Source organism: Octopus bimaculoides, chromosome 21 (assembly GCF_046866305.1).
Source record: "Octopus bimaculoides isolate indiv1 chromosome 21, ASM4686630v1, whole genome shotgun sequence".
Taxonomy (NCBI): Eukaryota; Metazoa; Mollusca; class Cephalopoda; order Octopoda; family Octopodidae; genus Octopus; species Octopus bimaculoides.
Genome location: NC_142948.1, coordinates 20867869 through 20884845, shown reverse-complemented (window position 1 = coordinate 20884845; position 16977 = coordinate 20867869). Strand labels below are relative to the sequence as shown.

Sequence of the window (16977 nt, the reverse complement as noted above, 5' to 3'; positions counted from 1 at the left end):
TTGAATCCCATTGGTGAAGAAACTTTCATCCTATTGGTCAAAAAAGTTATCAACAGCAGATACGACATCATCATGACTGCAATACTGGTTCCCAGCCAATTTTTTTTTCTTGTTAGGAAAACAGATGATAATCAGATGGGGCCATATCAGGAGAATGAGGAGGATGATCAAACAGTTCAAAGCCAGTCATGCACAACAGCTATTGAAAACAAGGACTTGTGTGCTGGAGCATTGTTCTGATGAAACAAGATCTCTTTCATCAGTTTTCCTAGGCATTTGGTCCTTTATATCTGCCTCAGCATGTTGGCATAGTACTCTCCATTGATGGTGTGACCCTTTTGAAGATAGTCAATAAACACAATGCCTTTTGCATCCCAAAAAACTGAGATGATCACCTTTCCTGCAGATGAAACAACCTTGGCCTTCTTTGGAGCAGGTAAGGAAGGGTGTTTTCACTGCATGGATTGTCCTTTTGTCCCTGGCTCAAAGTAATTAAGCCAACACTTAGCTTGGTTTTGGAAATGTTTGAGGAAACCAGCTGGTTCTGCTTCAGATTGTCAGATTTTCCCATGATGTGATCAGCCTGAATGTACTTTTGATCATGTGTCAGATGTGGCACCCACCGAGCAGAAACCATCATGATGCAAAGTTTATTGTGCAGAATATTCTGAACTCTCTCACAGGATATGCAAATATTAGTGGCTATTTGATTTATAGTCAGTTGCTTGTCATCCGTCACCATGTGGTGAACATGAGCAATGTTTTCATCAGTGGTGGCAGTTGCAGAACATCCAGACCTTTGGTGATCTCCAAGACTCTCCCTTTCCCTCTTAAATTCAGCTACCCACTTTTGCACTTGATAAAGCTGGAGCCTCATCTAATGTAGCAACCATATCAGCATGAATGCCATTGGGGGCTAAACCCTTTTTCTGCATGTACTTGATAACTCCACAAGGCCAAATTTGGTCCATTTTCAAGAGAGGTCACTACTAGTTACCTTTGAAGTTTTCTTTGAACAGTCAGATTTTAGTTTGAAAGAAACAATGCAGTTATTAACAAGAAAAGTTGAAATTAATGCACACAAGATTTCACAGGTCTAGCATCACTCCTTCATAGTTAGCCTATGAACTTTTCAGCTCACCCTCGTGTGTGTGTGTGCGTTTCTATCAATCAACATGCATATACTCACACATGCATCTAGTAAGTATAAAAGATAGAAAAGATATGTATCTACAATAGGCCACACTTTCATATATTTGTATTTATCATGTAGATCCAAGTGAGGCACACTAGGTTTCAAATATACTTATTTATGATTTAGAGAATAGATCTAGTTTGGCAGTGAACAGACAAAATACAACCAACATATGTATATAGATTAACTTCCCACACCAAATCAAGAGTCTTGTGTACCCACTATCAGTTACAAAATATAAGATATTCTTTTGGATCATCCTATAAATGATGCAGTTTTCTCAATTGCATGAACTAAAAGTCAGGGTGGGGAACAGGATAAACTACCTGCATCAACTTGTTATAAAAGCAAGTTTTGAAGAGTGCAGTTCAATTTTAACAGTTATTTTTTTCAATGCTATAATGAAAGTGGCAAAGGAGCATATTTGGCACATTTTGCTTTATGAGTTCAATAAAGGGAACAATGCAATGGAAAGTGCGAGGAATATTAATGCAGTATATGGAGATTGGACAATAAGCATAAACCAGTGTCAACTGTGGTTCCAGAAATTCTGAGCCAGAAGCTATAGCTTGGAAGGTGAGCTTCGTCATTTACCTTTTCCACCTTCATAACAAGCCAACTAACCCCTATATTTTTCGGAAATCCCCTCCCACTGAACTGATAAATGTACATTGTTTTGGTAAGCTCATTTTTCGACTAAAGTAGTTGCAGACTCGTTAAATATGTATGTTGCTGTGGTTTTGAAATTATTTTAAAAATGTATTTTAAATGTGCTTGATTGTAAGATTCATGTAGTCATCTGAAGAAAATCGTTTTTTATAATGATATAATGTACTCATTTATCAATTTAAAGATTCATTAGAAATAGCCATAATGGATTGACACCTGTCTTTCAAGTGTTACTTATCTATTTTTAGTTCACCTATCTCAGAACATGCCCCTCACGTGTTCTGAAGTATATTATAGACTATATATTTAATAATAAGTACATGTCTGAATAACTCAAGAACGGATTCTATACTCATTTTGGTAAAATTAACTACATACATTACCCGAATATCGTTCTGCTAGTACTTCTGTACCAAGTTTGGTATTGATCTAAAAATTGTTGTGAGCATTTTATTGTGACTCAGTTTCAAGTACCTTACTCAACTGAATCTCGTTTGTTTGTATGTATGGATGGATGCATGCATATATGTGTGTGCAAATGTATTTAGATAGTTTGACCTTAAAATTACAATAAATACTAACCTAAAAAAGTGAATTTTTTTCAACTATAATTTCAAATTTAAGCTTGGGTCAACAATACTCACATGATAAAGCAAATGAGAAACCCATTGACATCAGCAAAGGTTTTACTTCACCCTTTACATAATCAAACATAGAGTAGATAATATAAGTATGCATATTTGTAGCTTATCTTCAGGCAAAGACATATTTGACTGAGTTGCCTCTCATTATGATAATGAGATGCGGTGATAACAATAAAATTAAATGCAGAGAACCTATCTCTTCAGACTCAACAAACTAAGAAACAAGAAAGTAACATGGTTCAGTGAACTATGTAGCTTAAAAGGTGCTACCTAACTCTTGTAAGACTACATTTTCCTTTCACACATTGCAAAAGTTTTGATAGCAATATGGTTATTGGTTGGTTATGGGAGTCTATGTAACATGGTGACCCAAATTCACCATCACAACAAAGTATTAAGGCATATCACACCAATCTCTGTACAAAAACAACTGTAGAGACTTGGCTAGGAAGCCCGTCAATATCAAATGCCTATTGAAGGATCTTGTATACAGAGCTGATGTGCAAGCTAACAGTGGTATGAACAAAACATACGAGACTGATGAAGTTATTTAAGGCATTATTCCAGCACAGGGACATGCAGAACTCCACTATCAAAATACATCTGGCAGTTAAAGGACAAAGAGGTAAAATCTCATTGTAAAGTAGAGTGTAACCACAAAGATAGTGACATATTAGGGATGTAGCATTAAATTCCTCTTGTATGTAAAATGAATATGTAAAATGTGTGTGTGTGTATTTATGTTTCACAACCTAGTGTCTACCAAATAGAGCATGAAAAGGTTAAGTACTAAACTTAAAAGTAAGTCCTTCTCTTAGCCCACATATAACTGGCTGCATTGGATCACCTTCACCCTCTACCTCACTACACTCTAACTTTACCTGACTGTACCCCCAATCAAAACTCTCTCTTCTGGGTCACCTCTGTTGCCACCCAACACTTAATTTTGCCTTTATCTCGTTATCCACTTCTTATCTTTCTTCATCTCTACTGTTAATCAGTTCTCTACTGATTCACTCAAATATCCCTGACTTTTCCCACCTCTTCCATCCCGGCCCTTCTGATATCTTGCTCCCACTTTCTCCCTTTCCTATCCCCCAGCCAAGATCATCTGACCAAAGGTATTTCTTTTAGGCTATTGACCACACTCTACAAATTCACTTCCTCCCTTTTCAACTACCCAGTTCTGGACTTTCTGCTATTATTGCTACTTCTCCTATTCCCCACCAAGTACTCTAGTGTTGGTGCCTTCAGGAAATGCACCCAGTACACTCAGTGGTTGGTTTTAGTGGTGTTGATCCTAAAGCTAAATTCTCAAAGTATTCCATAAGAAACAAACTAGATAACACACATGAGCTCTAATCAATCTTTAGGAGCAGAGGCAATGACTTGCATTATAGTGACTTATCCAATCCATGGAAAATGGATGGATAGATGATGATGATGAGAAATATATATTTTTATTCTCAGCTGGTCGAGTGCTTTTCTACTTGTTGAAGTAGAACCACATTATACACACACACACACACACACACACACAAGGTATTTACATTATTTACAATTGACAGATGTGTATGTGTGTGTGTGTGTATTATGTAGTAATATATAACAAACAAGATGAGGACAAATTATTTGTCCTCATCTTGTTTGTTATTAATACAACCCTCCAGCCTTCTTGGGGAAATTTCGAACCTGGGTTCTCGTTCCTAAGGTATTTTTCAATGTTTACTATTACTATTATTATTATTATTCAGGTCACTGCCTGGAATTGAACTTGGAATCTTGGGGTTAGTAGCCCATGCTCTTAACCACTACACCATATGGCTGTGGGCCATTATGGAGTGAATTTTAGGGCTTATAAATTTAATATTTTCCTATCCTTCCTTAATACCGGTTCTCACATACTATTCATATCTGCACTCGGTCTGCTTAGGAAGTTGTTGTGTCCTGGCATATGTGCTGCTTCTTTTAGTTTTCATATTTTCCAGTGGTGTTCTCTGTCTATTATTTTAACTTCATCCCACAGAAAGGGGTGGTTTCCATTTTTCCGTACATGATCAGTTATACCCGATTTATCAATATCACCCCATGTCAGCTTTGCGATGTTCCTCTACCCTTATTTTGAGAGGGTGGCATGTTTCGCCTACCACAGCTGCATGGGATGGAGTACACGCAGTTCTTAGTTATATTCTCTTCTACTGGTAGTTTTACTCGAAGGAGATATTTGCGAAGTGTTGTATTACTTTTGAATACTGTCCTGATGTCATATGGGCCGCATATCTTATGTATCTTTTCTGAGAGGCTTTTCACATAGGGTAGACAGACTGTGGACAGTTTGTCGGTTTCATCCTCTCTTTTCTTCATAATTTGAGTAGAGAGTATGCTTTTGGGGTAGTTATTGCTTAATAGATTGTTACTGAGCTTGATCATTTCTTTGTGGTGCATATCACAAGGCATTGCTCCTTGCTCTTTTGGCCTTAGATATACAAAGATTTGATAAACTAGTCTATAAATTAAAACTGACCCCATAAAACAGTGACAAGCAAAATCTGTAACAAGTCTTTCTTCCTGATACCTTAGTAGCTTCTAAGCGGAAGTGAAAGCAGCATGTTCTTTGTCTATCTCCTTACCTTCTTGGAGATTTTAGGTAAAATTACACTAATATGTCCATCTGTTTTAACTTTTTTAAATTCTATGTCTTTATGCAGCTGAGGATTGCTCTGCACTTAAATTGATTTAATGATTGCATTGTTCAGTTAAATGGAGTTGCTTGCAACGATCATACTGCATTACCTCTGGATATCCTTGTTGCTCATTTTGATTTTAATCACCTTATTTTGAAATTGTATGGATAATACCGTACTAAATTTTGGTGCCTCAACTTCAGTACCATATTCATCTGAATCTATATATATATATATATATATATATATATATCTGTGAATTATCTCTCTCTCTCTCTATATATATATATATATATATATATATATCATCGTCGTCGTTTATCATCGTTGTTTAACGTCCGCTTTCCATGCTAGCATGGGTTGGACGATTTGACTGAGGACTGGTGGACCAGGAGGCGACACCAGGCTCCAATCTGATTTGGCAGAGTTTCTACAGCTGGATGCCCTTCCTAACGCCAACCACTCCAAGAGTGTAGTGGGTGCTTTTACGTGCCAGTCAGGCGGTACTGGCGACGGCCACGCTCAAAATGGTGTATTTTATGTGCCACCTGCACAGGAGCCAGTCCATTGGCACTGGCAACGATCTCACTCGAATATCTTGCTGGCAACAGCCACACTCGAAATGGTGTATTTTACGTGTCACCTGCACAGGAGCCAGTCCATCGGCACTGGCAACGATCTCGCTCGATTGTCTTTTCACGTGTCACTGGCACAAGTGCCAGGGAGGCGACGCTGGTAGCAATCAATGGCCACGCTCGAAATGGTGTATTTTACGTGTCACCTGCACAGGAGCCAGTCCATCGGCACTGGCAACGATCTCGCTCGAATGTCTTTTCACATGCCACTGACACAAGGAAGCCGACGTTAGTAACGATTACGCTAGTGCTATTTATGTGCCACTGGCATGGAAGCCAGACAGCTGCTCTGGCAACGATCGCGCTCGGACGGTGCTCTTAGTGCTCCACTGGTACAGGTGCCATCACGATTTCGCTTTCGCTTGCCCCAACAGTTTAGTGTTTCTACAAATTTAGTTCGATTTCGATTTCACTTTCCTCACCATGTTTTCGCAAGCGGAGTTTAGTGTCCAATGAAGGAATGTTACGCGTAAGTGGGCTGGCTACATCCCTGGCAGAGGCCTTGGATTTTGGACTCACTTGGCTTGCCTGGTCTTCTCATGCACAGCATATTTCCAAAGGTGACGGTCACAAGTCATTGCCTCGGTGAGGCCTAATATTCGGAGGCCGTGCTTCACCACCTCATCCCAGGTCTTCTTAGGCCTGCTTCTTCCACGGGTTCCCTCAACCGCTAGAGTGTGACACTTTTTTACGCAGCTATCCTCATCCATTCTCTTGCCACATGTCCATAGCAGCGCAATCGTCTCTCTCTCTTGCACACCACAACTGATGCTTCTTATGTTCAACTTTTCTCTGAAGATACTTACATTCTGTCGAGTAGGCACACTAACATTACTCATCTATTGGAGCATACTAGCTTCATTCCTTGCGAGCTTACGTATGTCCTCAGCAGTCACAGCTCATGTTTCACTGCCATGTAGCATGGCCATTCGTACATATGCGTCATACAGTCTGCCTTTTACTCTGAGTGAGAGGCCCTTTGTCGCCAGCAGAGGTAAGAGCTCTCTGAACTTTGCCCAGGCTATTCTTATTCTAGCAGCTACACTTTCAGTGCACCCACCCCCATACTAACTTGGTCACCCAGATAGCGGAAGCTATCAACTACGTCTAGTTTTTCTCCTTGGAATGAGACAGAAGTTGTTTTCTGCATATTTACAGTGTTTATTGCACCTGAACATCTGCCACATACAAAAACTAACTTCCTAGTTAACCTGCCTTTGATATTGCTGCACCTCTTATGTGTCCATAGCTTGCACTGGGTACATCTTACAGAGTTTCTACCTACACCTTTTCTACAGATCGAGCAGAGCCATCTACCTGAAGGGGTTTGTGTTTTATCTACCTTCCTACTTATTAGGACTTTGGTTTTAGCTAGGTTGACTCTAAAGCCCTTCGATTCTAGTCCCTGCTTCCACACCTGAAACTTCTCCTCTAGTTCTGATAGTGACTCAGCAATTAGTGCAAGGTCATCAGCATAGAGGAGCTCCCAAGGGCATCCTGTCTGGAATTCCTCTGTTATCGCCTGGAGGACTATGATAAATAGGAGGGGGCTGTGGACAGAACCTTGGTGGACCCCTACCTCTACCCAGAATTCATCACTGTACTCATTGCCAACCCTCACCTTACTGACAGCATCTCTGTACATGGCTTGTACAGCTCTCACTAACCATTCTTCTATCCCAAGTTTCCTCATTGACCACCAGATAAGGGATCGGGGGACCCTGTCAAAGGCTTTCTCCATGTCAACGAAAGCCAGGTACAGAGGTTTATCCTTGGCTAAACAGTCCCTTATTGAAATGGAAGTGTGTTATGTGATTAAGAAGGGAAAAGAGAAAGGCGTAGCTTTCATATGCTTGTGTGTGTGTGTGTGTGTGTGTGTGTGTGTGTGTATGTATGTAGATAGTGGGTCTCGAGGGTTATGATATCCAGGCAGATACCAAATTTCTCTAAGTAAAATGCCAAGGCTGGTTCCTTCAGATGGTGCATTTTTTTTTGGTAGACTTGCTTTAGCTCCTATCCAATGTTACAATTTATTTCTTGGTTACTTTGCATGTAAAGTACAATATTGATAATAAGGAGAATGAAGAATTTGAACTTTCAGACTCTATGTTTATTTCCAGTTAGTTTATTCATAATATTTGTCTGACACGTGTTTCGATTACATTAACTGCATATTGTTGCATATTTATATGCAGCGATTTATGCGTTATTAGTACGATCTCTTCAGGTTATATAAGTATGACATTATTTGAAGAGGAATTTTCCTCTGTTATTAGTTTGAATTAGGCTTAGTAGACTTGGTTAGTAGTAAGCCATGGCATTCTTCAATGAGCTGCTTCTCTCGACTGAATGTTTGGGTAACATTTGGCAGTAGTAGCAGCAGTGTTTGTTGAAGTTGGCAGATTTTCTTGGCTAGTTGGAGAATGGTTATTTATAGAATACAATTTTTTTTATTGATTCTATATACTTTATAGTCACATGACTTTTTGATGGATTTCAGAATTGATAATATTATTTGAATTTTTGTGAAGGTTATTAATAGTAGTTGTGGATAATTACTAGGCAGTAAGAACCACGTGGTTATTAAAAGAAGTAGTCAGTTGTATTTTAAATTCTTCTAACTTATTATTATTGCTTTAAAGTGTTTTTAGGTTATATTATATATAATCTTATAATTTGAATTCTGTTCTTATATTCTTCATATGCTACTTAATTATTATAGTTATTACAGCTATGTTTGGAGAAAAAAAATTATTGCAATAATATAAATTAATGCATTCTATTATTTAAATTTTTTAAAAAGAAAACGTTTGTATAAGCAATTAAAACTTCTTTCTTGTCTAGTGTTAACTAATTTATTTTTTGAAGTAAATATTTGGTATAATTCCTCCATACATATATGTGTGTGTGTGTGTGTGTGTGTGTGTGTGTGTGTGTGTGTGTATATATATATACGCACTTAATATTTGTATCTGGTTTTCAAGATTCCTTATGTGAATTTGTGTGTTGAACAAATTTTGTTGTGTGTGGGGAGAGTCATAGTGCCTTAATATAACACACTGGTTCAATTTCTACTCATTTATTTATTTATTCATTTATTTATTCCAGAAAGCAGTTTTGTCGCTGCATTTGCGACCATATCCATGGATTTTGATACAGTTGCAAATGCAGCAGCAAAAAGGCTTTCTGGAATAAATAAATAAATGAATTGAAATTGAACCAGTGAGTGTGTTATATTAAGGCACTATGACTCCCCAGACATAACAAAATATATATATGTACACACCTGCAGTTATATATATTTTTATCATTTAAAAGATTTCTATCCTTGCTGGACCAGTGTCTTTTCGGTGTTATAATTCAATCATATCAAAGCCAGTATATGTTTCAGTATGGTATTTAATTATAGTGATCTTCTTTTTTATTGAACCTCTAAGTCATAATTTCAGATAAACACATCCAACTTGATACATCAGTATACAACACAAATATTCACACATACACAAATTTAAACACACATATGTGTGGGTATGTGTAAATATATGTTTGTGTGTGTATGTGTTTGTTCTCTTATTCTTTGGAAAAATAATGTTGGTTTGTTTGCATTCTCATAACCTAGTGGTTCAATAAAAGGGCTTAAAAGAAGTACTGGGGTTGATTTGTTTGACTAAGAACTCTTCAAGGTGGTGTCCAAGAATGGCTACAGTCCAGTGACTGAAACAAGTGAAAATATCTCTTTATTTGTATATGTATATATGTGCCTCTGTATGGCTTGACTTTGGTTAACAATAAATTAGTTCACTTCATAATTTTATTCTCCCCCATTTCACTATTACTCTTCCCCCACCAAATGATGGCAAACATTTTTCTTATCCTGTCCTGCCTTTTCCAGACAATATACATCCATAGTGTTTTTTTCACTTTTTATTTCTTTGCTTTTGAGATCAAAGTGTGTGTTTCAGGGAGAATTGGTTACTTTTTCATGCAATTATAGATTCCCGCATGTCAATGGCGTTGTTGCTATTGTTTCATTTCCTGGCCAACTTTGATCAAACAATCCTGTCTCTGATCTAAAATATTCCAAGTATGATCATTTTTTTTCTCCAGAAATAGTGTGCTTCATTTGAGACAGTAAGGTGTGATTTGAAGGTGATTTGGTTGCTATTCCTAGCAGATTAAGTAACCAAGTAGAGGCTCTCTTTGATTTTCTTATTGTTGCTGTAGCCACTTACACCATTTCTGTTTAACTTTAGGTCATCCTGAATCCAATTGACCTATAATCAATGACATTAGTCATGACTACATTATTTTGTGTGTCCTTCCCTTTAAGGCACTAGTGTGTAGTTTGAAGGAGATTTAGTTGCTATTTCAAGCAGAGTTAGCCACCATGTATAGAAACTTCATGTTGTTGTTGTTGCGGGTGTTTCATCTGCAACCTGCTATGGTTGTTGTTGCAGTGAGGTGTGTGAAGACACCTGGACACTTCTGACATTCATTTACCTCCATCTTCAGTTGTGGCACTGCAACCCCCACCACTGATCCCCATCCTTCCGTCTTTCATTTTAACTAGGAGTTCACTGAGTATAGATGGTGAGTGTGAGAGAAAGGGGCAAAGAGACAAAAGAAGATGGAGATAGAGACAAAAAAAGGAAAGAGAGCGAATGAGTGAAAGAGAGTTCTTTTTTTAAAAAACAAATCTAAAGGGCAACTCCCTCCTCCACCTCTCTCCTTCAAGAAAAGAAATCTCCATTTTGTCCAGTTGCCTTGACTACAACAATGTTAAGTTGCAGCAGTGTGCAGCAGTTTGCTGATCTTGTGAAATAATTGTATCGACCGTTGTTGTTGTTGTTGCTGTGGATTCCTACAGAAACAGTTGCTGTTGTTGTTGTTTAACCCTTGGTCATCCTTGATTCAACAAATCTCCAATAAAAGACATTTCAACTGTGACCATCCTCTCTTGTTTTGTTCTGTCTGCTGGGAGAATTCAAAATCATGTAATGCGATGTCTTCTGAGACAGTGAGCTGGTGTGATATGAGGGAGATTTGGCTGTTATTTCTTGCAAATCAAGCAACCATGTCACGATTATATGCTTGTATTTGTTGTTTTGTAGTGGCAGGGGTGGTGGTGTGAAATTGCTGCATCAGATGTTGTTCGTTATTTATTGTGGATTGATGCAATTGTTGTTGTCGCTGCAGCAAATATTTTTTGTTATTGATATAGCTGCTACTGCTGCGGCTTGTGACATTTATCTAGTGCACATTTTACTGTCTGCTGCTGCAGTGTTTGTTGATGTTGTGAGCAGGTAGGTTTATAGAATAATACATGAATATATGTGTGTATATGTCTGTGTATATCTATATATGAATGTATGTGGCAGGTATATATGTATGTGTGTGTGTGTGTGTGATTGTCACCATCATTTTACACCTGCTTTCTATGCTAGTGAGGGTTGGAGACTTTGGCAGAACTTGTTGTGTTGGAGGACCATGTCTTGCTTTGATGCCTGGTTTTGGCACAGTTTCTACAGCTCTATGTACTTTCCAACACCAGCCACTTCATAGAGTGGACTTGATACCATTTTTAGTGAAACCAGCACTATACATCTTGGTTATGTGTGTGTGTGCGCACACACATTTCCCCCTCTCTCTCTTTTTTTCTTTCTACACACACACACACACACACACACACACACATACATGCACTCTGTGTATTTTATAGGAAGCTTTTAAAAAAACTCTGTGCATCGCCAACAGATAAAGGACTCAATATAGATATAGTTTCTATATCTTATTGAAATGAAAAACAAAATGACAGGGACTTTGAAGTTTTGTGAGCAGCAGCTCTACTGATGAGTGCTTACCTACAAAAATTACAAAATTTCCTGTCTTTCATATGAATATCATCTTCATCATCACGACCATCATCATTCTAATGTTTACTTTTTCATGTTACCATGGGTCAGAAGAATTGATTTAGTCAGATATTCTGCAGCCAGATGCTCTTTATGTTGCTAGCCCTCACCTGTTTCCAAGTGAAGTAGTAATTTTTCATGTTCAGACATGTTATGGAAGATTTGCAATGAGCAAAACTGCTTATATGATTGTGACACTCATTTACATCTCTTGTGCAATGTCAAGACAAGGAGACATAAACATGCACATCTACCAAATCCACACACAAGGCTTTGGTTAGCTTTAGACTATAGTAGAATATGCTTGCCTAACATGCCATGCAGTGGGACTGAACCTGGAACTATATAATTGGGAAGTGACTTCTTAATCACACAGCCATATATCAGTTTGTTTTACACCCATTTTTACATTCTAGTATATATTGGATGTATACATGTTATCAAACTATTGTTTTTAAGCACTGGATGCCTTTCCTGTTGCTAACCCTTACCTGTGTTTCAAGTAAGGGATGTTTTATTCTATACATCTTTGAAAGTACAGAGATACTGGATGACTTGTTGACAGCAAAATGACAACAAACTTACTTCAGTGCTTATAGCTCAATACAGAAGGTAAATATTTACACATACACGCATGCGCACATACAGGATGTTTGGGCTAAATTTGATAGTTTGTTTAAAAGGAAAAGAAAACACAATATCCCATCAAAAAATAAAAGTATTTAAATATATAAAAGAATATAAAGTAGATTATGACTAGGAGATAATGGTTTACTCAAAGTAGCCACCCTCAGCTTTCACCATGGCCTCAAGATGGCTCTGGAATCTGGCACATGTGTTCCATACCATTTCCCTGGGAAGCTTTTCAAACACCTCCTTGATCTTGGCTACCACTTGGTCTTGGTGTTCCAGGCAGAGGGAATGGTGTCTCTCAACCACATACCACACATAGTAATTCATCGGATTACAATCCTGGGAATTAGAAAACCAGAAATTGGGGCTAGTATGACAAAGAGCTGAATCCTGCTGCTGTACATATGGCTTTTCTGCAGCAACCCTCTCCAGTCCGGGATTGACCGCAGCTTCACATAGCCATCTGAATTGAGCTTAAAGCTCTGTTCAAAGATGTGAGGGTGAACTCTGACATGCAAAATACAGCCCTCCTTGTCAGCTAACTTTTTCTCAACTACATAATCCTTTCTCATAATCCTTTTGTTCTCCAACGGTGTTGACTGTTTACCAATATTCAAGCTGTTCCTGAAAAAGAAAACAAAAGATGGTTGAATATAACATGAACACTCAATTTATATATATATATATATATATATATATATATATATATATATATATACATACACACACATCTAAACATGCATGCACACGCACACACACTTATGCATACTTAATGTAATTACACTGTATGCACACATACATATGCATATATATCTTAGGCATGTGCTACAGTAGAGTTCTACTATTTAAGTCAACTGATTTGGGTGTAGCCACACATGCTATTTGTGAAAATAACAAAGATTATTTCTATGTCATTGTTGATACTGTTTCTGTTCAAGTGTTCAAGTTTTTAAAAGTTAGTTTATCCACCAAGAATAAAACATTGCCACAAACCAGTGTAAACAATCAACAATCTTAAAGTGTTATATAGTAAACGTTTTTTTGTCCCTACTCTATAGGCAAAGCAAGAATAATTTTGCCTTTAATTTCACTCAATGTAATGCCTTTTAGCATTCAAAATGGTCTGTGTTGTTTAACATGGTCACGTTTAATATACTGAATTCAAAAATTTGTTCATCAAACATCAAAATATCTGAATTTTTGAAATATGGATTTCCTGTATTTAATTAGCATTCTTTATAATAAATTGAACATCTTTGATTTTTACATTTGATAATTAATATAATTAACATTTATTGTTTTAATCTTCATAGGCATTCTTTATATTAAGGTGAACAAGGTAGGTACATGTATGAGTATGTATACATATACAAACGGATATATATGTATACACATATGTGTATGTGCAATTGATTCATATGATTCTGACATATGACTGGTATTGGACAGCAGAGGGTAGAAAGATGTTAGCTGGTTTAAATGCTAAAGAGTTAAAAGTGTTTCTACTATGGCTACTGTATAAAGTTTACAAGAGGATTGGATTATCCAATGTGACCTTGTTAAGACCTTAGGTTGTAATTTGAAGGAGATTTGGTTGTTAATTTTCACACACCTAGCAACTGCATTGAAGCCTCTCCCTCTTCAATCTCATATGCTGAAAGTTCAAACTCCAACCTTGTCTACTTCTGAAAATAGATCCACCTAAATGTTTGTTGGCTAACTTTAATAATTAATTCTAGAATTGGGATGTTTGAATGTTAACTTTGTAATGATAATGAGCAACTAAATTGTTAAAGCTATTTTTAACTGAAAATAAGTTTTGACCTTGTGGATAAAGAGAATCCTGGTAGTGGTGACAGCATTGGTGATGGTATTAAAACCATTGTAGTATTTGTGGTAATGATGACTTAAGTCTAACCATATTACTCACTACACAAGTTAACTTTTTTATCTTTTATTTGTTTCAGTCATCAGACTGCAGCCATACTGGGCTAGGACACTTCTCTGGTTGAATGAATCAGCCCTAATCCTTATTTTTATTTTAAGCCTGGTACTTATTCTATCAGTCTCTTTTTGCCAAACCATGAAGTTACAAGGACATAAACGTATCAACACTGGTTGCCATTTGATGGTGGGACACACACAATGGGCTTTTTTCAGTATCCATCTACCAAATTCACTCACAGGGCTTTGGTTGGCCCAAGATGACACTTACCCAAGGTGCCATGCAGTGGGACTGAACCTGGAACCATGTGGTTGGAAAGTAAACTTCTTACCACTCAGCTATGCCTGTCAACATTTAGAAATTTCTTTTATTTCTTTCAATCATTGGAACTATACCTCCTACATCTCTATTGTCCTCACCCTACCTCGATCTTTCCCACACTGAAATTACTTCTTTCTTACCACAATTTTCTAAAATTCCCCCACCCTGGATATCTCCTCTGCATATAATTGCCCACCCTCCTGCAACAATACAGATCTATTCATGATCTCCCCTCTCCAAAAATTTCATCAGGTTGTTTCAAAAATAACTGTTGGGCTTTGCCCATCTATCAGAGCGTTGGTATTGTTGTTTAACCACATGTTATATGTAAGTAGACATATGATCAAAGACTTTCCAGTGATGACCAACCTGTCAGTTTGGATATAAGTGCTAACAATATCTCATGTATACTTTGTTTTTTGAGCCAGTATGGTGTGACTTTATTGAGATTTGGCTCCTATTTCTAGCAGAGTGAGTGACCATATAAAGACATACTTGTTGGTTCATATTGTTATTGTTTCTGTGTAGTTGGCACTGATCAAACAGTCCTATAACATACAGAAAGTCAAACAACTAGGCCACCATACCTACCTCCCAGACCAGTTTTATCCAGTTCTCTCATGTCTTTACTGGACTGATGATGAAATGGTACACTCCAGCATACAGTTAGCTATCATACAGAGCAGTGGTGGTGGTCATGGTGACCTGTACCCTCTTTTCCTAAAGTCTGTCTTACATCTACAGTCTTATTGGGCTGGGGCTTATCCCAATATTTTAAGCATTAACTGATTTATACAAAACAACCCCTTGACTGGATGCTAGGTTAACTAACCCACCCTCCTTAGCTGCCTTTCATTTTCATTTGAATAGACTGAAGCAGCATGAGATGAAGTGCTTTGCTCAAGGACACCTGCATGGAATTGAATTCTAACCATCTTGCCATATTTCAAAGAAATAAAAACAGACCTGCTTAGTTCTACTTGGCTGATAAATTCCTCCTGGAGAGGAAGACAATCCTTCACAATTTCATCCACAATAAATAGCTGCTAAATGTCTCTCAAACTACACATTAGATACACTGGATAATGTAGATACTGTGTTTGAAATGCAGATGGAATGGTCATGGTTAGAGCTTCTTTAATGATAGGTCTGTTGAATCAAAGTTGACTTGAGGTCAGCAAACATCAAAAACTATTGTCATTTGTATTACTATGAGGGTTGCTCAACCAGTTAGAAATAGAAGCCAATACCCTTTAACCATAAGTCTTTGTTCATAATTAGGGTGAATGACATGAACAAAGGTAATCTTTACAAGACTCCTGATAACTGTGTTGAAAAGATACATGACCTGTGTAACTGGAATGTCAACCATAAGTACGTAGGTTTAATTCCCAGCATGGGAGGCAAGTTGTATTGTAGGGCAAGGTACTTCATGTTCCATTCCATTCAGCTAACAAATATGTGTTTCAGATTGACAGAACAGCCAGAAAGACACAGAAATAAATGGAGTGTGTGTGTCCTTGTTGACAGTCTTAGTGATAATATTGGACATTGACTATAGTGGTGGTGGAGAAGATTGTTTATCTTTGGGTGAATATGTGATTACTGTTACTAAACATACACACACACATGCACCCCCCCCCCCCACACACACACACATGCACACACACACACATGCACACACACACACATCTATATGTATATGTGAAAAATTGGTACAGAGAAAATTATATCTCTATTATAGATTTCACCTTATAAATCCAACAATTGTTTCTATTGCATTAACATACACACACACACACACATATATAATATATATATATATATATGTATATAAATAGATAGATACACACATACATGTACATATGCATATATACGTGGTCTGATTAATAAGTATACAGACTGTTGCCATAGTAACGGAGCTAAAGCATGCAGAGTGAAGCTGCTTGGCAGAGATTGACCTTAAACTCTACTGTGCATGCACACTAAGTTTTAATGTCCTAGCTCACTTTCACTCTTTACAGCAGTGCTTGGAAGGACAGTGTGTAGTGGGTGATCGTTGCATTGACTATGACAGAGAAAGTTGACCAGAGAATTTGCATCAAATTTTACCAAAGCTTAGCGATACCTGCTCAGAGGCCTATGCAAAGTTTAAAAAAAGTTTTCATCATTCTCGACACAATCAAGGTGATCTTGTGCAACTGAAACCCGAGTGTCTTCTTTGGTCAGCTGAAACCAGCTTTGGCACAAATTTGGTAGACATGCATTTCATACCCAAATCTTCAATGATAATCGACTGAACTGAAATGTAACTAATCTGCACATCATCACAGATGGTG

General features: G+C 37.5%; 2 protein-coding genes across 8 annotated transcripts in view; one reads left to right on the top strand and one right to left on the bottom strand.

The window, feature by feature from the left end:
- The window catches only part of LOC106873104 (uncharacterized), a 271061-nt gene that overhangs the window by 60971 nt on the left and 193113 nt on the right, over positions 1-16977 (top strand). The window contains exon 1 of one of the 7 annotated variants that reach the window (XM_089338908.1): positions 11013-11130. The exons of the other annotated variants lie outside the window; for them this stretch is intronic. The gene's annotated coding sequence lies outside the window, so the exon portion shown is untranslated. Of the gene's footprint in view, positions 1-11012; positions 11131-16977 lie in introns of those variants that run through there. 7 annotated transcript variants of the gene reach the window in all.
- Positions 11540-16977, bottom strand: part of LOC149131510 (uncharacterized) — a 48247-nt gene continuing 42809 nt past the window's right edge. The window contains exon 2 of the mRNA XM_089338910.1: positions 11540-12996. Within this exon, the coding sequence (XP_089195036.1) occupies positions 12696-12996 (301 nt within the window). The 3' untranslated portion in view covers positions 11540-12695. The remainder of the gene's footprint in view (positions 12997-16977) is intronic.